This window comes from Pinus tabuliformis, chromosome 8 (genome assembly GCF_031772625.1).
Source record: "Pinus tabuliformis cultivar Carrire ecotype Pingquan chromosome 8, CPIR1, whole genome shotgun sequence".
Lineage (NCBI taxonomy): Eukaryota > Viridiplantae > Streptophyta > Pinopsida > Pinales > Pinaceae > Pinus > Pinus tabuliformis.
This window is the reverse complement of record NC_142294.1, coordinates 631,623,166-631,646,090: the sequence shown is the minus strand read 5'-3', so window position 1 is coordinate 631,646,090 and position 22,925 is coordinate 631,623,166. Positions and strand designations below refer to the sequence as shown.

Sequence of the window (22,925 nt, the reverse complement as noted above, 5' to 3'; positions counted from 1 at the left end):
AAGCTAGATTAGAAGCCGTGGAAATGGGAAATCAAGGAGATGCAAGTGCTGGAGATATTAGTGAACCTGAAGTTGATGCTGCAGAAGAAGAGGAACCTGTAGAAGTTACTCCTGAAATGAGATTCTTTAAGTCAGTGTTGGGATCCACATCTAAACCCAGACTTGAGGGTTCAGTTTATGCAAGAGGTTTAAACCCTGAGGAGTTGATAGATTGGATTAGTGACATGGATAAATTCTTTGATTATGAATAAATGGAAGAAGGAAAGAGAGTGAAATTTGTTGTCACAAAATTGAAAGGACATGCAGCACTTTGGTGGGATGGAGTGCAGGTAGAAAGAAGGAGACTTGGTAAGCAGCTAATTAAAAAGTGGAACATGATGGTGGCAAAGTTGAGACGTAAGTTTTTACCAAGTGATTATCAAATTTCATTATATAGATAGATGCGGAACCTTAGATAGAGGTCTTTGATAGTGAAAGAATACACAAAGCAATTTTACAAAGTGAGCATAAGAGCTAGACAAATTCAAGATACAAATGAGAAAGTTGCAAGATACATAAATGGTCTAAGAATGGAGATCCAAGATGAGATAAGTGTGTTGTTTCCTAAAATAGTATAAGAGGCTTATCAAATGGTATAGAGGGCTAAAGAAAAATTCACGAGGAAGCAATCTGCCAGAAGTAGAGGTACTTTCCGAGGAAGAGGAAGTCAAGGTGGTAAAGGAAGATCTATAGCACCTAGAAATGGAGCTAGTAGCAGCTCGAGTCAGCATACACCCATAGAAGGGGATGCAAGTGGCAAAATGATTTTTTTTCAGAGGAAGAGGAGGCAAAGGCAGAGGAAGAGAAATCGGATGTTATAGATGTAACAAGCTAGGACATAGGGCCTATGAGTGCCCAGAAAACATAGGAGCAAATCAGAGAAATGTAATTGTTGCTCAGACTAAAGAGGAAGTAGCAAAGGTGCCAGAAGAAGAAAATGTACCAGAGAAAGGGGAATATTTGGTAGTTAACAAAGTTTTGTTAAAGCCGGCAAAGGAATTTGTTGAACCAACACAGAGAAAGACTTTATTCAGGACAGTGTGCAAGGTTCAAGGAAAATGATGTCAAATGATAATTGATAGTGGCAGAACTAATAATTTAGTCTCTACAGAAGTGGTAGAAAATTTGAAATTAAAGACAAAGAAATATCCAACACCTTACAAGGTGTCATGGTTTCAAAAAGGACATCAGTTTTTAGTGAATGAACAGTGTGAAGTGGATTTGCAGTTGGACAAATACAGAGACAAAATTCTGTGTGATGTGATGCCTATGGATGGGTGTCACATATTGCTGGGAAGACCTTGGCAGTATGACAGATTAGCTATGCATGATGGGAAAAAGAACACATACAAATTTGGTAAAGATGGTATTAATCATACATTTCTGCCTATGGAAGAAGAGGATGCATCAAGAAGATCTGATCCAAATACCCTACTACTGAGTGCAAAAGAATACTTGCAACAGATTGAAGAGGATGAGGTAAATTTTGCATTGATTTGCAAACCTAAGATAATAATTACTTCCACTAAAATTTCTGATTTGCCAATTGAAATTCAAGAGATGCTGGAGAATTATTGTGATATCATTGTAGATGATTTGCCTAATGATTTACCATCCATTAGAAAAATCAGTCATCATGTAGATTTGATTCCAAGGGAAAATCTGCCAAATAAAGCAGCGTATAGGATGACTCCCACAGAAAATGAAGAAATCAGAAAACAAGTTCAAGAATTGTTAGATAAAGGAGTGGTTAGAGAGAGTTTGAGTCCTTGTGCAGTGCCAACAGTGTTGAGTACAAAGAAAGATGGAGGCTAGATAATGTGCACTGATTCAAGAGAAATCAACAAAATAACAGTCAGATACAGATTTTCTTTACCTAGAATTGAAGATTTGATGGATTGTTTAAGTGGAGCAAGATATTTTATAAAGTTGGATTTAAAAAGTGGGTATCATCTTATAAGAATTAGAGAAGGCGATGAATGGAAAACTACTTTTAAAACAAATTAAGGACTGTATGAATGGATGGTAATGCCTTTTGGGTTATCAAATGCTCCTAATACATTTATGAGACTTATGAATGAAGTGTTGAAAGAATTTATTGGTAAATTTGTATAGTATATCTGGATGATATATTACTTTACAACAGATCTAAAGAGGAACATATGAGACATCTGAGTTATGTCATACAGAAGCTACAACTAGAAAAGTTACTGTTAAATTGAAAGAAATTTTCATTCATGAAGGAAGAGTTGGTATATTTGGGCTTTGTTGTTTCTGATGATGTATTAAAGATGGATCTAGAGAAGATAAAGGCAATCAAAGAGTGGCCTTCACTAAAAAGTGTTTTTGAGGTAAGAAGCTTTCATGGTCTTGCTAGTTTTTATAGAAAATTCATAAGGAATTTTAGTAAGATCAATGCTTCTATTATTGACACTATAAAGAAGGATAAACAACTATTTAAATGGATTGTTGAAGCAGAAAAGAACTTCCAGCTGTTGAAAAGAAAGATCACTGAAAAACCTATTTTAATTTTGCCTGATTTTAATAAACCTTTTCAAGTGAAATGTGATGCTATTGGAGAAGCTATTGGCGTTGTTTTAAGTCAGGAGGACAGACTTGTAGCTTATTTTAGTGAAAAACTGAATGAATCAAAGAAGAAATATTCTTGTTATGATAAGGAATTTTATGCAGTTGTACAATGATTGAAAAAGTGGAGAAATTACTTGATATTTAAATGGTTTATACTTTATTCAGACAATCATGCATTGCAGTACATTATGCAACAACCAAAGCTTAGTGAGAAGCGTGCAAAATGGGTAGAATATCTTCAAAGTTTTAACTTTGTATTGAAACATATATATGGCCAATCAAACAAGGTAGCAGATGCCTTAAGCAGAAAATGTATTTTAGTTCAAGAAACTCAAATTCAAGTGTTGGGTTTTGATTTTCTTAAGGAATTATATGAGAAAGATTGAGATTTTAAAGAGGCATTTGAAGCTTGTAAAAATCATGTTTTGTTAGACAAAAGTGAGTGGTTGGATTTTTTCTTACAAGAAGGATTGTTATTTAAAATAAGTCAGTTGTGCATGCCAAATTTTTCTGTGAGGGAAAATTTAATCAAGGAGAAACATAGTGGTGGACTTCGAGGAAATTTTGGAGTAGACAAGACTTATGAGCAGGTGAGTCAGTTTTATTTCCGGTCGAGGATGAGATTTGAAGTGGAGAAGTATGTGAAAAATGTAAAGTCTATCAATATGCAAAGGGAAGGAGCCAAAACACAGGTTTGTATGTTCCATTACCTATTCCAGATAGACCTTGGGATATGGTAAGTATGGATTTTATTTTGGGTTTACCAAAAACTCAAAGAGGAAATGATTCAATTTATGTTGTGGTTGACAGATTTTCTAAAATGGCACATTTTATTCCATGTTATAAAACCAGTGATGCTACTCACATTGCTAATATGTTTTTTAAGGAGATTGTAAGGTTGCATGGGTTACCTAAGAGCATTGTTTTAGACAGAAACACCAAATTTGTTGGTCATTTCTGGAGGACCCTGTGGAAGAAACTTGGTACTAAAGTGAGTTTCAGTTCAACTTATCATCCTCAGAGTGATGGACAGACTGAAATTGTAAATAGAAGCTTGGTAAATCTTCTAAGGAGTCTTGCAGGTGAGCATCCAAAACAGTGGGATCAAATTTTGGCACAAGCTAAATATGCTTATAATGATTCTCATAACAGGAGGATAGGGCAGAGTCCATTCCATATAGTTTATGGAATGCATCCAAGAGGAGTGTCTTAATTAAGAGACTTGGGCAAAGCTGAAACGAGAAGAGCTAAAGGAGAATATTTTTCTTCAGAGATTCAAGCAATACATGAACATGTAAAACAATAGTTATAGGATAGCAACATAAAGTACAAGAGCATAGCAGATTTGAAGAAGAGACAAGTTAATTTTGAGGTTGGAAATTTGGTTTTAGCACACCCAAGGAAGGAAATATTTCCAAAATGGGAGTATAACAAGTTAAAATTTAAGAAAATTGGACCATGCAGAGTCTTGAGGAAATTTTCTGCAAATGCATATGAAATTGAATTACCCCCTGACATTTGAATATCTCTAATTTTCAATGTTGCTGATTTGTACATGTATGAAAGTGTTGCAGATGATACAACAGAATATGAAGAAGAATAAGAGGTTGATTGGGTAAAACAGTTACCTAGAAATGGCATTGCATCTAGAAAATATTTTAGACAAGAGATTATTTAAGAAGATAAGGGGAGAGGAGTATTTTCAGTATTTGGTCAAATGGAAGGATCAACCAATTGCTGATGCTACTTGGATGACAGATGCCATGCTACATAAGTTGGGCAGTTCTGTAGAAGAGCTCATGGATAGGAGCCCATGAAGAATTTTGTCCTCAGGAGTCTGATGCAGGAGTATGAGGTTTGAAGACAAAAGACATCGAATTTTATTCCAAAAATACAAAAAAAGTTTACAAGCAAAGAGTGGGATCCTTTAGCTGTCACTTTACAAAGCTTCTAGATAGGATTTGAGCTAGAATTTATGGATTTGGATCATCTTGTAATTAATTCAATTAGTTAGGCTTAGTTGAGATTCTCGAGAAGTATATCATGCAGATTAGATAGGATTAAGAAGTTTCGATCCTTTGATTTAGGATCTGGTTGTTGTATGTAGAGGTATTTATGTAAGTTTTGAATTAGTGTAATGGGATTTGGCTGTGGAGGATTAGATTGTAAAATTTGAAATCTCTCTGTGTCTTTGTGTATTCTGTGCATGAATGGTCAATCTCGGAGGTTTTAATTTCCTTCGAAATATTTTTGAATTCTGTTGATTTCCAGTTTGGTCCCTTTAAAACTAGATTTTATATAATCTTGTGTTATCACGTTTAAATCTTCATTCACTGTGTATTGAGTTAATTGGGATGTATTACGAAATCACAGAGTTTAGTTAGCAATATCCTGAATATAACTTAGAGACAGATTAACCTTGGCGGAAGTGCTAAATCTTAGCGGAAAGAGGAAACGTTGACAAATTCGCGAGAAACCTAGGAAAAGATCTTAATCATCCAATTGATAGATCCAACAGATCTAATGGTCATTGCGTGCCAACAAGCACATGCATTAGTCAAAATAGAAAAGTGGTTGTTGTAGGCGTAAGCTGTATCTCATGCAGTCTCAAGGTGGTAAGCTGTATTCTGAAATTTCACGCGATTACACTTAGCAGCCGACACGTAGCACGGGAAAAATACTTTTCTCGTGTGCTCTTGGCTCCTTATTCATCTCGCAATATTCCACGCGAGATTACGTGACAGTCGTTGGATCAAGCGGGTTTGGTCAATGGTGGAGATCTTCTGGACTGGTTGATGAGAGAATGAAGCAATAACCGTTGGATTAAGGAATGAGATCGACAACGAAGAGCAAGCGCTAAAGGTTTGTGGAATGACAGACGCGACAAGGTTATGAACCAAAGTTTTAATTCTTTTTTATTCCATGGGAAATCTGAAGGCTTGCTAAATAACGGGTAAATTAAACCATTTTGCTATTTTCGCAGAATAACTAAATTTGGAGATTGATGACTGATACTCCAAAGGAAACCCAAGAAGAAGTTCCACCTGGGCTTGAAGAAACCATTTTTGGTTTTGAACGATTATCCTTAACACCTGCAACCAACCCATCACTTTCCAAAGCAATTACTTCTTTTATACAACATTTTTCATTTCGATTGTAATAACATCCTTGGTTTGATTGACATTTATAGATTGATCTTCTCCAAATATAAGAAATTGGTTACAATCCCAGTCAAAATACATATATAGGAAATCCTATGGATATTTGGAAAACCAACATTCTCTTCGAGCATAGACGCATGTACTTCAAAATTACACTCTTCTCAATGGGAAACAACTATTGATTAACTACCACTTAATTTATATGTTAATGGAGTAGCATCACTAGGACAACAATGGGTCAATCACCAATAATCTCAAAATTACACTCATCTCCATGGGCAACAATTATTGATTAACTACCACTTTAAATGTTAAATGGAGTAGCATCATTAGGACAACGACGTGTCACTCACCAACAATCTCTACCTTTGTTGTGCACAATCCTTTTTCTAAAGCTTATATTTTTCCTCACTCTATTAAATTTCTCTTTAATGGTTCCACTTCATTCTCTGGTAACAAAATTATAATGTTTAGGTGTAGTACTTCACTTCTAGAAAATTTTCATATTTGTATTTGAACAACTGTCTTTCCTTTCCCACTAATGGATAGTATCCACTAAGTGGCCTACATACATTTAAATGGACCAAGCTAACTACCACTTAACCTCTAAGAATACCGATGAAAAATACAGTTTCCTTTTCAACTTTAATTTCTATATTGAAGAAGGTCATGAGTAGCTTGTGATCCATAGATCACACCATTAATCCTCCTTGCTTAGACCATTGATACTCTTTGATGTTGATCCACTATCTACAACATGTAACTACATCATGTTTTCTAAGGGTACCAAACCTCACAAGTTTAGTCAATATCAATGCTTTGTGAGGCAATATGTGTGTATCCTTAACGAATATCACCTCTATTCTCACATCTAAAATTCATCTTGTGAAGAGAAAATTTCATGCCAAACTTAACACATGCTTCACAACAAGAATTATCTTGATCCTTCCATCTTTGAGTCTCACCAATATGCATTGGCATCTAAGGATTCCATATCTCAATTTGTCACTCGAGAAAATATTCCTTCACTATCACACTGTTCATATTCCACCAACCAATTTCTATGAAAAAATCATGTGAGTGGAGACTTTGAAATCAAACAACCAAGTTTGAATATGTCCTTAGATTCTTGTCACTTATGCATTTTTCATGGCATTTCCAAAAAATCATGTCGTCAACCAAACTCTTTTTCCTACTTTTTGGTTTTCGACACAACTTTGAGGTTCTCTTACAAAAATTACCTAATTTGAAATTATAATTTCGAATATCTTCTTATAAAAATGTTTCTATTTCATAATTTTCTTCGACATGTTTTCTTCTTGATTAAAAGCATATAACAAAACCACATAATTCATCCCATTATTTTTACAACATTATTTAATTACACAATTTTCCTCCTTAAGCATTACTCACACATATAATACATATAATAATGAATTACTTTAAAAATTCATTAAAACCTTAAAATAATAAGCCACACTATCCACCTAACTCATTGTATTAATGTGACCGCTTATTCACAAATGATTTTGTAGACATCAACATGGTTCAATTTTTTTCATAAGTTACGCATGTGAAACATTCAACTGAAATGAGTTGGAAAGATTCAATTAATTCATTAAGATTTTGCTCCTTTTAACATTTTAACATTTTTTAACATAAACTAAAGTTATGACATTAAATTTCTCATTCTCTATCCATCTTACTGTGACAATAACAATGCCCATCGAACAATTATTATTTTAAACCTCTATGGATGTCGCCATTATGTTAGAAATTTCACCAATGAGAAAAGAACTTCTAAATCCATGTTCATTATTCCGTTTAACTAATTATCGAGTACAACTCTCAAACATCTGAGAGCTCACGTTAAGCGCGGTGTCTACTTATTCTACAAATTTAAAATTAGTAATTAATGTGGATCGCATTATTTTTTCCAGGAATTTGGCAATTGAAAAATTAGATAGTTAAAGTGTCTGAATCATATTTTTTTTTCCAATTATAACTCAAAATTTCAAAAAAATTCTACCAAATTTTATTATACCCTCACCCACACTTTCATTAATTTCCAAATTAATATTTAAATATTTTTAAACCACGCACATATTAAGACACCAGTGAAGTAAGGTTCTCAAATAGCGAACCCGGAGATCGATCTCGAAACTAATTAGGTACAAGAATAAAGGCACAATAAGCCCATCCCAAAAAGAACATCCATTGTGACTTAGCATAAATTACAGTTGCTCCAAAAGCAGTAAATCAATGAATTGGGAATACATTTACTGTAACCAATAAATTAATGAAATGGAAATTTACATTGTGGAATACATTATTGCAACATGTACCAAGGCGACCACCACATCAAGAGTCGGTAGCGGGTCGCAGTGAGTCCCTCTCTGCTTAATGGAGACAGAAACGTACGCAGCAGAAAGACGATAGATTTCCTTCACTTCACAAGTTAGTCGCCCATGTGCTTGGAAAACTTGTCGCCCATGTGCTTGGAAAGACACGAAAGGAAGCGATTTTTTCTCTTAAAAACAAAAGAAAGTTGAAATCACTAAATGAAAATGAAATATAAATATACAATAGGAAAATGAAATATACTAATCTGAACCACAATCTGATTGTGCTACATTTCCTATGTAAATTAGAATATCCTACACCTTGGCGTACTCTGCACGTAGAAAACCCCTTTGGGACGCCTGTGTCCAGAATTGAACTTTACAAAGCACCTCCAACTATGTCATTCTGTCAGCTCAAACCGAGGCAGGGCACGAAGAAGCTGGGTTTGGCGATGGCGATGAAACACTTAACGGGAAGCATTTTAATTATCCTCTGTCTATGTACAAGTATACGCTTCACGGCAGCTGACCCAGAGACTTCTACCGTTTGGAGCAATTGCGGCAATTATACATATACAAACGGGAGCGCGTTTCAGGTTAATCTAAACAAGGTTTTGGATTCACTGGTGAACAATGTTTATGCCAGCGGATTCAATACCTCTAGTATTGTTGCTCAGGGGTCAAACAGCAATAGTACTGTTTACGGGCTTGTCCAGTGCAGGGGAGATTTAGATTCTTCCGATTGCACACAGTGCGCATCCACGGCTAAAGCAAAACTTGTTCAGGTTTGTCAAAACACTTCTGGATTGATTCAACTAGACGGCTGCTTCTTGCGTTACGACGATCATAATTTTTACAACGATATTGAGAGTACGAAGGGGACATCAAGTGTTATTCTTTGCAACACTGGGAACAGCAGTCAGCCACAGCAGTTTACAACTGCTGTGAGAGCCTTGCTCTCAAATAGTACCGCTAATGCTCAACAGAGCCCCAAACTTTTCGCCGCAGATTCAGTCGCTGCGTCTCGTAATATATCGCAGACTATATACAGCTTCGCACAGTGTTGGAGAGATCTGTTCCGCACAAGCTGCGGATCGTGCCTGACCTTTGCCGTAGAAAATATATTCAAATGCCAAAGTGGAGCTCTTGGGGCACAAGTCGGATCTCAGAACTGCTACCTGCGTTACGAGGTTTATGAATTTTTCAACGCTACCGTTCTATCACCGCCACCAACGCCGCCACCAGGGGAAAGTCCTCCCGCGTCCTCTGGTAATTTTGTTTTGTCGAGGAATACACTGGTTACTGACACTTTTGTGTAAATATGCAGCAGGCAAGAAACCTAGCGTCTTGGGTATAAGTCTGGGTGTAGTAGCCGCTACGATTGTATTAATTGCTGTCATAATTCTTTGGAAGTGGAATATTTGCTCTCTTCTGAAACGTCCGGAGGAGATTTATCGAACCGGAGGTCCTGAAATTGCAGCTAACTTATTCATTGTTAAGGATCTAAGACGCTTCTGATTACGTTGTGTGCAACATAAATAAACACCTTGTAATTGTTTTCGCAGGTGGGGAAGAGAATTCTATCCTAGGGCCGAGCATAGCCAATCCAGACCTCATTTTCAATTACGACATTCTGCGAGAGGCTACCTCCAATTTCAATCTAGCGAACAAACTTGGAGACGGAGGTTTTGGATCCGTCTATAAGGTGAGAGCTTAATATCTCTTTCAATTAAATAAATTAGATATTGGGAAATAGCAGCACCTACTAAAATTCAAGAAATAAAAGAAAGAAGAGATTTTGACATTTGTCGATCTGCAGGGGGTTCTCCCAGATGGCAGGGTGGTTGCAGTTAAACGGCTCTATATGGGTACAAGACATGCGGATGCTGAATTTCTGAATGAAGCGAATCTCATCAGTCGTGTTCAACACAGGAATCGGGTGAAATTGCTTGGTTGCGCAGTTGAAGGCTCAGAAAGGCTACTAGTGTACGAATACCTCGAGAACAGTAGCCTTGACAAGTTTCTATTCGGTATCTACTCGTTCGTAACCGCTGGATGGTTTTTGGATTCCTTTCTTTTATATTTATCTTCAGGTAATATATTTATGATCTCTGATGCGTTGCAGATACAACAAAACGTCATTTGCTTGACTGGAAAGAGAGATACGAAATCATAGTTGGAACTGCACGTGGTCTGGCCTATCTTCATGAGGAATCTCAGATTCGGGTCATCCACAGAGACATTAAAGCCAGCAATATTTTACTCGATGATAAACATAAACCGAAAATAGCAGACTTTGGGTTAGCCAGATTCTTTGCAGAAGATCAGAGCCACGTCAGCACTAGAGTTGCAGGAACATTGTAAGAAGAGGAAAATTTGAAGAATGGAAATTCATCTAAATTTTGCCCTTTTTAGTTGGTCTAAATTTTGCCCTCTTAACGAGATTTAATATGTAAATTTCAATGAGATTTAATATGTAAATTGCAAAATGTTTGTAATTTTATTTTTTATTTTTTTGGCTTATTTTTAATATAAAATAATTTTATAAGATAATTTTTAGAAAAAAATGAAATTAACTAATTTTTGTATGGAAAATTAATTTATTTGGTCTTTAAAATTTTCTCAGTTTTCAATTAATTGTTTTAATAATAGAGGAGACATAAGTTAGCCTAGAGAAAATAGTGGAAATTCTGGCATGATTTTCTTCAAATTCTAGTAGAAATTTTGGGAAATCTTACATTCAACTTTCAGGATTTTGGATGCCCAAAAATCTCTGGATGAAAGCAATTTCGACACTCCTATAATCAGTTTTTTTTAAAAGAAATTCTGTAGATTCAAACTAAAAACAACTTTCCAGGTAAATGTGTGTGCCAAGGAGACGAAGCCATTAATTAATTACAGTACATGAAACAAAACTGGCATATCCAAATAGTGGTAGTCTAATCAGACTGCTTTTTTGCCTTGAAAGTCATGGAAATTCTTGTTATATTTTGAGAAAATATAGCAGGGATTTTTGTAAATCTAAGTTAGAGTTGTTAAACTTTAAGATTTTAGGTGCCTTATATATTTTTGATGGTGTGAATCCATTTCGACCATAAAAACATGATTTAGAGTTTACCTCAAATTAATCGTATCAACTAATCTTATCTAATCTAAATATAAATCATATTATTTTGAAGTGGGTCATGGAAATTTGATAGCGTAAGACACTGTGCAGAGGTTACATGGCCCCTGAATACGCCTTACGCGGACAGCTGACAGAGAAAGCCGATGTATTTAGCTTTGGAGTGCTTCTACTTGAGATTATCAGCGGAAGAAAGAATCGGAGTTCGTCTGAAGACATGGAGTTTCTCATCCAAGGAGTATGGTTTATGTCCATGTCATCTTTCGAGTTTCAATTTTCTCAATTCTTTATAGTATGGCATCCCTTGCTAACTAAAGTTTTTATGTTTCTGTTGATATGACGAAGCAGACATGGAGACTATATACAACAGATAGAGCTTTAGAAATTATGGATCCCACATTGGAGGGCAGTTATTCCTCGGAGGAAGGGATTAGACTAATTAAAATTGGCCTTCTGTGCACGCAAGCAGCTGCTGCGTTACGGCCTTCGATGTTCCGGGCGGTGGCGATGCTGACAAGTGAGACCGAACATCTTCCTTCGCCTACACAGCCTGCTTTCGTAGATCTGGATAACGCCGGCGGAACTCACAAATTGAAAAGTGGTAAAGTTAATGATGAGGACAAAACATCAAGCAGTACAGCAACTTCGTCTTCGACACCTTCCGTTATTCACTCTGTAGCTGCCGATCCTACATCCGGCTCTCTGGAGCCGAGGTGAAAATCCGACAATGACTCTGGCATTATGGTATCATGTCCGACAGCATTATCTTCTCTGTCATGTCAGAATGGTTTTTAGGTGGAGAAGTTGTTGATATTTGTGTACGTTCTTCATAGAATGGGGTCAGCGTATTTAGGCTTTCAATCTTGAAAAGTGGTCATTGAGGAAGATATTTTGATTCAAACCACCGCCTTATTGTGGGTCAGCAAGCGTTTCTGTTTTATGAAAAAATAGTTGCTATCAATGTTATTGTAAAAATATAAAAATGTGAGGTATGGTTTTATTTTTCACGTTTTAAAAAATCATATTTTATTTACTGAATATTAGTTATAAAATTTTCAGACCATGTTTGCTATTAATGTCGATGCAAAATTACATTAAATACAGAATAAGTGACTCTCCGAGAAAACAAATGTGATTTTTTAAAAAAAGTTTCTAACTATTATATCTCTATTGGTTAAAAGGTTGATATTATAATAATTATTTTAAAATAGGGATATTTTTAAAATATATTAAGATAAAATATTTAATGTTACAAAAATAACATTTTTTAATATTATAATATTTTTAAATTTTCAATGTTTTATTATGGTTTAATATGTTTATTAATATAGGTTATGTTATTATAATGATATAAATTAAATGATTAGTAAATGTTTCTAGGCATCAATTTATAATTAACATCAAAACATTTATTCTATATATATTTCCATTAATTTGATTTTAAAAAATTATAAAAATTAACTAAATTATAATTGAGTTGAGTCTTTTGTGATCCATATTAAGTTTATAAGAAAATTCTTTGGCGTAAATCACATGATCTTACATTTGTCTACGCGTTTAGGACCATCACATGATCTTACATTTGTCTACGTGTTTAGGACCAACGAGTGTGGTTCATCGTCATGACAAGTTGAAGAATTAGATATAGGTTGCATGCTAAATAGTTAAAGTAGGACCTCCAAGGGCTATATTTGACCAGGCAATAGCTCAATTGACCAACTAACCGCTAATCTTGAGTTGGAAACAGCTAGTATGATAGGACCAAGGGAAAGGAAAACAATTTAATTAAAAATTAAAATAAGTTAAAGTTAAATTAACTATTTCAAATTTGTTTTAATTTTAGAGTTTAATAAAAGGAAAATCCTATTGTTAGGATTGTTATAAATAAATTTAAGTTTAATATAATAAGAATTTATAATTTAATTTAGTTTAATTGTTTATTTATTTATTAATTTGTTAAAAAAGAAGAAGAAAAAGAATAAAATAAAATCTTATGGTTAGAATTGTTATTTTAAAGTTTAATATAATGAGAATTTATATTTTAATTTTATATTAAAAAAACAAAAAAAAAAAATTTCTACTCTTAGAATAGTTATTTTAGAGTTTAATATAAGAATTTACATTTTAATTTTATTTAATGGTTTTAAAAAAAAAACAACAAAAAAATATATTTGAATATATATAACCAAAGAACTATGGTAAAAGAGATAAGGTTAAAGGATAACAAAGGGAACCTAACAAATAAGAAACCACGGGAGGGGAGGAAGGGAAGAACACGACTAGGAAGCCACCAACATCTACCAGCTCTCCCAGGAGGTGGGTTCAGACTTCAATTTTTTTTCCTCAGTGATAAATATACAATCTGCTCATGCGAATTAAATGAGTGGGGTTGTATATGTCTATTTCCACACCAAAGTCTAGCGTTTAAGGCTGGTGAAAACATCTATTAGGCCGGCTAAGTGATCACCTTAGATTTCAAACTTTTCTTCTATGCATCAAATATAAAATCTGCTAATAAAAATTAAATGAATAAAAACTTATTTACTAAAATCCAACAATAAAAATATACAACCCAGCTCATTTAATATCTATTAACAAACTAAGCTGGTACCCAGGTCTGGGAATAACATACGATAAATCTATTTAAATTAAGTTTATACCTTAAGTTGCACCCAGATGTTCTGTCTGAGCCTGTGTTTATCTCTCAATTTACTAGACACTAAAAATATATTATACCTTAATTTACAAAACACTAAATATATTAATTTGTAAGTTGATCTCAAAGACCTGAATTTTTTAATCATAACATGATTGTTTAATAATAAAAATTAAAGTTTAAGATTCTTTCTAAACTTCTGGAATCTTCCAAAACGTTACCTCCCCAATTTATGGCTACAGTTTTGTCCATTCAATGGATGTGGTTCCAAAAATTTGAATACCATTTTCCAGCTCACATAAAAGCACCTTTGTTCCAATATGTCGCTACTATTCGCAAATGCTGACATAGATTTCTATGTCGAATCTGCTTTATTTCCGTAGTTCGATGGGTTACGAACATCAGAAAATTTTGTTCCCATAGCCATGCCTGGTACAGAATTGTATCCATGCTTCATGCAAGTCAAGTTACGAAAGGAAATTGGAACTTTCACCAGCTATAGATGGGTCCACACCCATTATCATATGTTAGAATTTTTTAGGAATTGAAAAGACACAAAACCATTTTGATTTGCTGTGCAGGCATATACATTAAATGCGGACAAATTCCACGTTCAGCTTTCCTCATATAAATAATTAAATATCATATCAACTAGCACTTTAGAAATGGAGTGGTTCACGATATCCCACAGTATGGCGATCCCCACCGACGATATAAATCAATCTCTCTCCCACCTTCGGATTATGCGATCACCGTTTCTGAAGCATTGGCTTGAATTGATCGGCTGTAATCCTCATCATGGTCTAGTTCTAAGTTTTTGTCTTGTAATTTTTGGTATTAAATTGTATTTAATTTTTACTATTAATTTTTTTAATAAATTTTAACAATAATAAAATTTATTAATAGAAATTAAAATTTAAAGTTATTAATAATGTTTTGTAAATTTTATTAATAATATTTAATAATAAAGTTTAAATTTTTTTTAAATAAAATTTATGTATTTTATTAATAACTTTATAATATTTTTTAATTTTTAATAAATTTATAATTATATATTAATACATATATTAATATATTAAGGCATTAATAATATATTTATGTACATATTATGCTTAATGTAATATATTAATAATATATTTATCTTTGTTTTGAGAATGAATCACATCGGATGGTTTTAAAAGTCAACCAAACAACCAATTATGTGTTTAATCTAAATAGTATCACAAACAATATGAATCACAAAAGTCTTAAATCAAAAAATATAAATAATATATTAATTTACACATTATGATTTTAAGCTATATATTAAATTATCTCTCTCTCTCATGTCAGTCATGATTGACTCGGTCAATCATAGTCAACATGTACATTGTGTTCCCACATTATTAATGGAAGGCATTTTGTTGAACACGCCTATAGTTAACCATACAAATCATGCCCAACATGTTAATAATCAACCAAACTCAACCATATTCAACTATTGTTGAAAAATGTGCAACAAGAAATGTTAAATTTAAAATGTGCTAAAAATAGCATGTCTAAAAATAGCAGTTTGGCCAATGAGATCATTGGCCACATTGGGTGAGAGGTGAAACTGTTAAAAATAGAAAGTTCTAAAAATAGCATTTCTGGGTCCCTTCCTATTTATAGCAGTCCCTAGTCTATCTATAGGAAGTAAAATTAATTTTGGTCTTAACAGCAATTTGGAATATTAATTAATTAATTCTCCATGAGTTAATTAGTTAAGGAAAAGCAAACTTGAAGTCTTTGTGAGATCATGCAACTATTTTATCCTTGATTAAAGGAGATATGGTTCAATTCTATAATGAGAGAATCAGTTGACTTAGTTCTAACTAGTCAAGTTCAGTTAGATTATTTTAACAAGTTGTTAAAATAATAAAATATAGTTTGTTAATGCTTGCATGCATGTGACAACTATTATTTTAGATAACTGAGGATTCACTCATGGATAATTGTTGCATGTCAGTTCTGTCAGAGACCCAGTTGAGATCAGATGTGGGACAATGTACTATCAGATGCTTGGATATTTCTAGTAAGTATTCCTTGCATGGAGAAGGATCTATTATAGGAGATTGGAGGACTTGTGGCCTATATATTGAGGCCTATATAGTCCATGATTTTCATATTCTGATTGAAGATCATAAGAGTACAAAGAGAATAGGATAGCTATTGAGCTGATTCTTTTTGTATTGTGAAGAGGATTTCCACTTGATTGATAATACATGGTTGGGGTTTTATGTTGGTGCTTTCCCCTGGATATATCTTGTGTTATGTGTGATTATTTCTCTTGATCAGTTATGCATGTTTCTACTTGATGTTGCTCATGAATTCGATTATGCTTCCGCTTAATGTTTTGTAGAAGTAGAACAAGTATTATGCTTTAGGACATTGCATATATCGGTTTGTTCTACAGGTGAAATTTCTACATGGTATCAGAGCACAAGTGATCAAGCAAGAATAGTATACTAGCAGGAGAAATTCGAAGTTTATTATTCGGGATATAGATCTCAAGTTCTTATCACATCTATTTCATCGATGGCGTTCTATGGTTTGAGGCTTGAGTATGCCCTTGATGGCAACTCAAACTATATAGCTTGGAAGGATCGCATGGAGGCAGTTTTGGAAGATAATGGCCTTAAGGATTTCATTGATCAAGAAATTCCTAAGCCTACTGACAAGATTGAGCAAGTGGAATGGAGGAAGTGTGTGGCTAGAGCTAGGAGAATTCTCTTGGAGGGAATGTGAGATCACATTGTCTCGAGCCTCCATGGGAAGGAGACTCCGCATGCAATGTGGAAAACCTTGAAAGATTTATATCAGAATAGCAGTGATCAGAGGAAGCTGGCACTGAAGGAAAAACTTCGAAAGATCAAGTGTGAAAGGGATGAGACGATCTCTATGTATCTGACCAAGCTCATCGCATGCAGGGATGAGCTTGCAAGTGTAGAGGTCATGACATCGGATGAGGATATGGTGAGTCTAGCACTCCTTGGCCTTCTTAAGAGCTGGCATAGCTACTAGGACTCGATGAATGGAAGGGAGAAACTGCCAGATTTGGAATGACTATGGTCAGATTTGATGCAGGAGGAGATCAGACAGAGCACCAGAGACCGTTCTTCATCCATGCATGATGAGGAGAACTGTGCCTTAGTGAGTAAGGCAAAGAAGGGGAAGGAGAAGGTTTCTATTTCTGAATCTAGTTCTTCCAATGATTGGAAGAAGATTGACAAATTGAAAGTGTGATGCTTTCGTTGTCATGAGGTGGGCCATTATGCTGCAAATTGTCCACGGAGGAAATCCAAGAAGGGATCTGGGGAAGGATTTGAAGATGAGGCACTTGCTTCACAGTTTGAGTTGGATTTCACACTCTTTGCATGCATGGTTTCATCCACGGTGGGAAGTGGTTGGTTTCTTGATAGTGGAGCTTCTTTCCACATGATCGACGACAAGAGTTTGTTCAGTACTTTGGAGGAGAGAGATCTCCAGATACTCATAGCGATGGGTAATGATGAGAAGTATAGTGTCTCAGGTGTTGGCACGGTTATTTTTCAGAGGGAGCATGGAGCTCGCCTTACCTTGACCGATGTCAAGTATGTACCAGGACTGAAGAGAAACTTGGTGTCGATCGTGATGCTGGAAGATAGAGGCTATGATGTAGTCTTCAGTAAGGGAAAGGTTTTCCTTAGACACATCATCACTAGACAGGTGAAGCAGATTGGTTCACAGGTCAAGAACCTATATGCTCTTGAGGTTCAAGATGCATGCAAAGCCTTGAGCAGTAAGGAAACTGATGGAGGCTTGGTGGTTGAGAGGGAGGGTATATTACCTCTCAACATGCAGAGCCAGAAGAAGTCTCAAACGATTGTGGAGGAGCCACGATTGGTGCAATAGCTTCAGGAGGTTGTGGAGTAGCCACAACAGGGGAAGCTGAGTGGAGATCGAGTAGAGACATCTACTCATGCAGAGACCTCCAGTAGGAAGAAACTTCGAGCCAGGTGGGTTGAGGGATCGCATGTAGCCATACCTCCAGGTAGGAGGTGGGGCAATATAGAGTGATTGTCCCAAGGAGGAGGGGCAAGATCCTTGAGGTACCCAACCTCTTGGATGAGACCTTGCTACAGGAGCCCCGATGTGGAGTAGTAGGAACTAACTGATTGGGTAGAGACAGATGCAGATGGAGCGGCAGAGAGAGCGACAATGCAGGGAATCCCAGGACAACGCATAGCTAGCAGGCTGCAACAATGCGAGAGGCACAAGTGTTTTGTACAGTGCTAGGTGGCACAGAGAGGTGTGCAATGGTGCAAGATGCATGGAGATGTTGCAGTAGCGCAGATGTCAGAGAGGGAGCACTTGTCAGCAGCAAGTAGAGCTTCAGCATCAGAGTATGTTCCTAGCCCAACATAGTGTTCAGTTGGGAGTGTTCTTATTCCAAGTGTTGTTGGAGCAAGTGGACTGGGTAGATGTGTTGCATGCAGAACATTCCAGAGTTACAGGATTAGGTTCGAGAGAAAGCCTTTCTTGTTGAGAGGGAGTGTTGAAAAATGTGCAACAAGAACTGTTAAATTTAGAATGTGCTAAAAATAGACCGGCTAAAAATAGCATGTCTAAAAATAGCAGTTTGGTCGGTGAGATCATTGGCCACATTGGGTGAGAGGTGAAACTGCTAAAAATAGAAAGTTCTAAAAATAGCATTTCTGGGTCCCTTCCTATTTATAGCAGTCCCTAGTCTATCTATAGGAAGTAAAATTAATTTTGGTCTTAACAGCAATTTGAAATATTAATTAATTAATTCTCCATGAGTTAATTAGTTAAGGAAAAGCAAACTTGAAGTCTTTGTGAGATCATGCAACTATTTTCTCCCTTGATTAAAGGAGATAAGGTTCAGTTCTATAATGAGAGAATCAGTTGACTTAGTTCTAACTAGTCAAGTCTAGTTAGATTACTTTAACAAGTTGTTAAAATAATAAAATATAGTTTGCTAATGCTTGCATGCATGTGACAACTATTATTTTAGATAACCGAGGATTCACTCATGGATAACTGTTGTATGTCAGTTCCGTCAGAGACCTAGTTGAGATCAGATGTGGGACAATGTACTATCAGATGCTTGGATATTTCTAGTAAGTATTCCTTGCATGGAGAAGGATCTGTTATAGGAGATTGGAGGACTTGTGGCCTATATATTGAGGCCTATGTAGTCCATGATTTTCATATTCTGATTGAAGATCATAAGAGTACAGAGAGAGTAGGATAGCTATTGAGCTGATTCTTTTTGTATTGTGAAGAGGATTTCCACTTGATTGATAATACATGGTTGGGGTTTTATACTGGTGCTTTCCCCTGTATATCTTTTGTTATGTGTGATTATTTCTCTTGATCAATTATGCATGTTTCTACTTGATGTTGCTCATGAATTCGATTATGCTTCCGCTTAATGTTTTGTAGAAGTAGAACACGTATTATGCTTTAGGACATTGCATATATCGGTTTGTTCTACAGGTGAAATTTCTACAACTATAACCAACCATGGTTGAAATTAGTCAAATTTAGTCAACCATGGTAAAAGTTTTAAAAGATTTAGTAATAATAAAAATGATAATAATAACAATAATTTTATAACTTTTTTCAATAGTATAACCATATTCAACCATGATCGAATTAGTTCAACTATGACCATCTATGTTCACCATGGCCTCCCATGGTTAACAACATGGTTAACCGTAGTGAACATGGTCAACCATATTTATTTATAGTTAAAGATTGACAACCATGACTAGCAATGTTCACCCATAGTCACCTCAATTTACCAGAGACATCACAATGTGACAAACACTATTGGCCATATACAATAATGTTAAAAAATTAGCATTGTAATATCACAAAGATGTATCAATGTCACAAATTATGCAAAAAAATGTGTCAATCTTTATATAAATAGATGTAGTTAAAAAGGTCATGAACTCAAGATATAAATTTGATGGACAATCCTACTTCTCGAGTAAAATTTTTACTATGAGTTTCCTTTTCATATTTACCTTCTCATGACATTTGAATTTTATTCTTAGCCATCTTTAAATATCATGTATTATGTATTTTTGTTAACTTTTTGTTATGAATGTAGCAATATGTTTTCTTGTTACTATAAGTTTCATGTTTTATGTTAGTATTTCTTTTAATTATTACTTGACCATAAAATAATCTTCAACCAAATAATATCATAAATGTATATGTTTTATATTACCTTAAATGAAACATATTCAACCATGTTTATTCCCAATTCCAAATTGGCCAATGATTTGGTGCAATTATGTATATCATTATTTACATAATTTCAAAAATTTTACAAATTATGCTAAATCATTCTTCAAAAGTTTTCAAGTAGCTTGGTCAAACCCATTAACTATAATGTATTTTGAAAAAGAACAATCAATATTAGCTTTCAATTTGATGAGTTGTACTTAAGGAGGACCTTATAAAGAATAAAACAAGTTTGAAGCAATTTTAAATAAGAATTTGTTAGGATTCTAACATTTCAAGCAATAATAATATGTAGGTATAGATTTTGAAGAAATTCATAATCTTTTGACAAGGAAAAAGAATATAGCTTTCCTGCAGACATGCTGAGACCTAAAATGCACAAATCTAGTTGTATTTAAATTCAAGTGTGAATGTATTGAAAGCATCATAGCCTTGGTAACCCCACATTTCTGATTTTGATATCCAACCATAAAATAGATTTATTTTTTAATCAAACCAATAAATAAACCCATTTTATGAAAATTGAGACCTATCAACATTGTTCCAACACTAAAGAAACTACATAAAACTCTCAAAACCAAACAAAAAACAACAATTTCACCTAAATAAATAAGCATACTCATTGTTTTATATTGAATACAAATGGACCATGGGTGTACACATGTTGTGCGAGTCTCAACCTTTAAGCGTCAAGCATCAAGTGCCAATATTCACACTTTATGATAGAGTGTGTGTAATGTAGGATCACATGGTGTGAATAAATATAGAAACAAGCTTTTTCTAATAAGTCCAAAGATACACTATAGATGAATCTCTGCTTCTATTGAAGCCTCATCTGAAATTCCTAGTATTGTGGGTGTTCTCTAATGCAATACTTGTCCTGGAGTCTCAACAAATAGAATTACTAAATTTTTTATTTTCTATAATTTGTTTATATACGTATGTATGTATTTGGATGAGGTAAACTTTTAAGTCACTCATCAAATTGACAACTTGAAAATCTAGGTAATTATGATTAGTGTTGTACAAATTTTAAAATGGTCAATATTTTATAATTAAATAAAAAAACATAGGTAAATACCCATGAAATTTAACCCTTGCATGAACTTGATAACAAGGAAAGAAAACACATTCCAATCTAGAACAAAAGAAAAAGACAGGTTAAATGCATAACAATGCAACGTTTATGAAACAAGATCTTAAAATGTGGAAAAACCAATATTCACATATATTAATAATACATTAATATGCACATTACCCTACACATTACCTTACATGTTAACACATTGATAACATATTAAATATACATTAACAGATGTCACCTATGGTTGGATATGGTTAACATGAGCAACAAAGTCAACCATAGTCAATATCGGTGCCAACATGACAAGCAACAACATTGTTCCTAGCATGACAAAAAACAAACAATATTTCAATGTGATGAAAGATGAACCATAGTCAACTACGTTAACCTAGGTTTACAAGGTCTATTATAAATTGATAACATATTGACTATACATTAATCTATAAATTAACACATGTAACCTATGATCGACCACCTATGATTGGTTATGGTCGACTATGGTTAACATTGTCAACCATAGCTAACATGAGCATCAAAGTAAACCATATTCAACATGGGTGCCATGGAAAACAATAGTAACCATAGGAATTAATTTTAATATTGTTCCAAAAAAAAAAAAAAATAAACAATGTTGCAATGTGATGAACAATAAACAACTTCACAATGTGACAAACAAAAAAGAAAGATGTAATTTGATGAACAACAAACAACATTGCAATTGGACAAAACAATGACGTCACAATGTGATGAACAAGAAATAATGTTTTGATTTGATAAACAAGAAATGACATCGCAACATGATGAACAACGAACAATGTCATAATATAGTAAGCATGTCTTTCAGATTAATCACATCAATATTATTTTGTTGACATTTTGAACCAGCTAATGTGGTTCATCCTTAGGAAAAAGGTGAAAAAATTCATAGATCCTAATGAATAAATAGCAAGGATACATCAGAGTCCAAAATTAGTTGTTAGAAACTAGCCATTTGGAGCTAGTTATATAATTAATAAATTAATATTTATGCATTTTTTTTAATTCTAATCAAAGACTAGTTGGTCTAAATTAGTCGTTAATTGTTTACATAAATATGACAACCACATTAATAAACTAAATTCAACCATAGTCAACTAGTTTTACCTACTTCTACTAGGTTAACCATGGCTTACTAGGTTGACTTAGGTTGACCTACTTTGGCATAGATTTAGTAGCTTTACCTAGGTTTACATGATTTACTAGGTTGAACTATGTTTATTAGGTTGACCTACATTTAAGAGGTTTACTATATTTAATAAGTTGACTAAAGTTACTAACTTAACCATGGTTTACTAGGTTGATCTAAGCTTCTAGGTTTTCCGTGTAGACTTAGGTCTACCTCATTAACCTAGTTTGAAATATGTTTCATATTTTTTCTAGGTTTAATATGTTTAATAGGTTTATTAGGTTGAAGTTTAGTAATGTTGATATTGTTGAAAATCCACCAACAAAGTGGGTATCCCCAGTATGAAGTCTCAACTAGAACTCACACCATTTGGAGTAGGAGCCCCAACCGGGAAATAAGTTTGGTTTCCATTACTCTTAGGGATTTTCCTTGGCTCCAATTATTAACATAAGATATTATGCAAATGATCTTTGAAACAAGAAACTA

At 34.3% G+C, this 22,925-nt stretch overlaps 1 protein-coding gene across 1 annotated transcript; it reads left to right on the top strand.

Moving 5' to 3' along the window:
• Positions 1–8,527: 8,527 nt before the first annotated feature.
• Positions 8,528–12,167, top strand: LOC149237089 (cysteine-rich receptor-like protein kinase 2). Its single transcript, XM_089366744.1, has 7 exons — positions 8,528–9,400; positions 9,459–9,596; positions 9,697–9,836; positions 9,951–10,161; positions 10,257–10,491; positions 11,349–11,493; positions 11,604–12,167. The coding sequence occupies exons 1-7, from the start codon at positions 8,530–8,532 to the stop codon at positions 11,970–11,972; spliced, it is 2,109 nt and encodes a 702-aa protein (XP_089222870.1). The 5' UTR covers positions 8,528–8,529; the 3' UTR covers positions 11,973–12,167.
• Positions 12,168–22,925: the final 10,758 nt, after the last annotated feature.

Coding starts and splice junctions, on each gene's coding strand:
- LOC149237089 (XM_089366744.1), top strand. CDS start 8,530: ATGTCATTCTGTCAGCTCAAACCGAGGCAGGGCACGAAGAAGCTGGGT. Junction 10,162..10,256: donor CCTTGACAAGTTTCTATTCG/GTATCTACTCGT, acceptor GATGCGTTGCAG/ATACAACAAAACGTCATTTG. Junction 11,494..11,603: donor TGGAGTTTCTCATCCAAGGA/GTATGGTTTATG, acceptor ATGACGAAGCAG/ACATGGAGACTATATACAAC.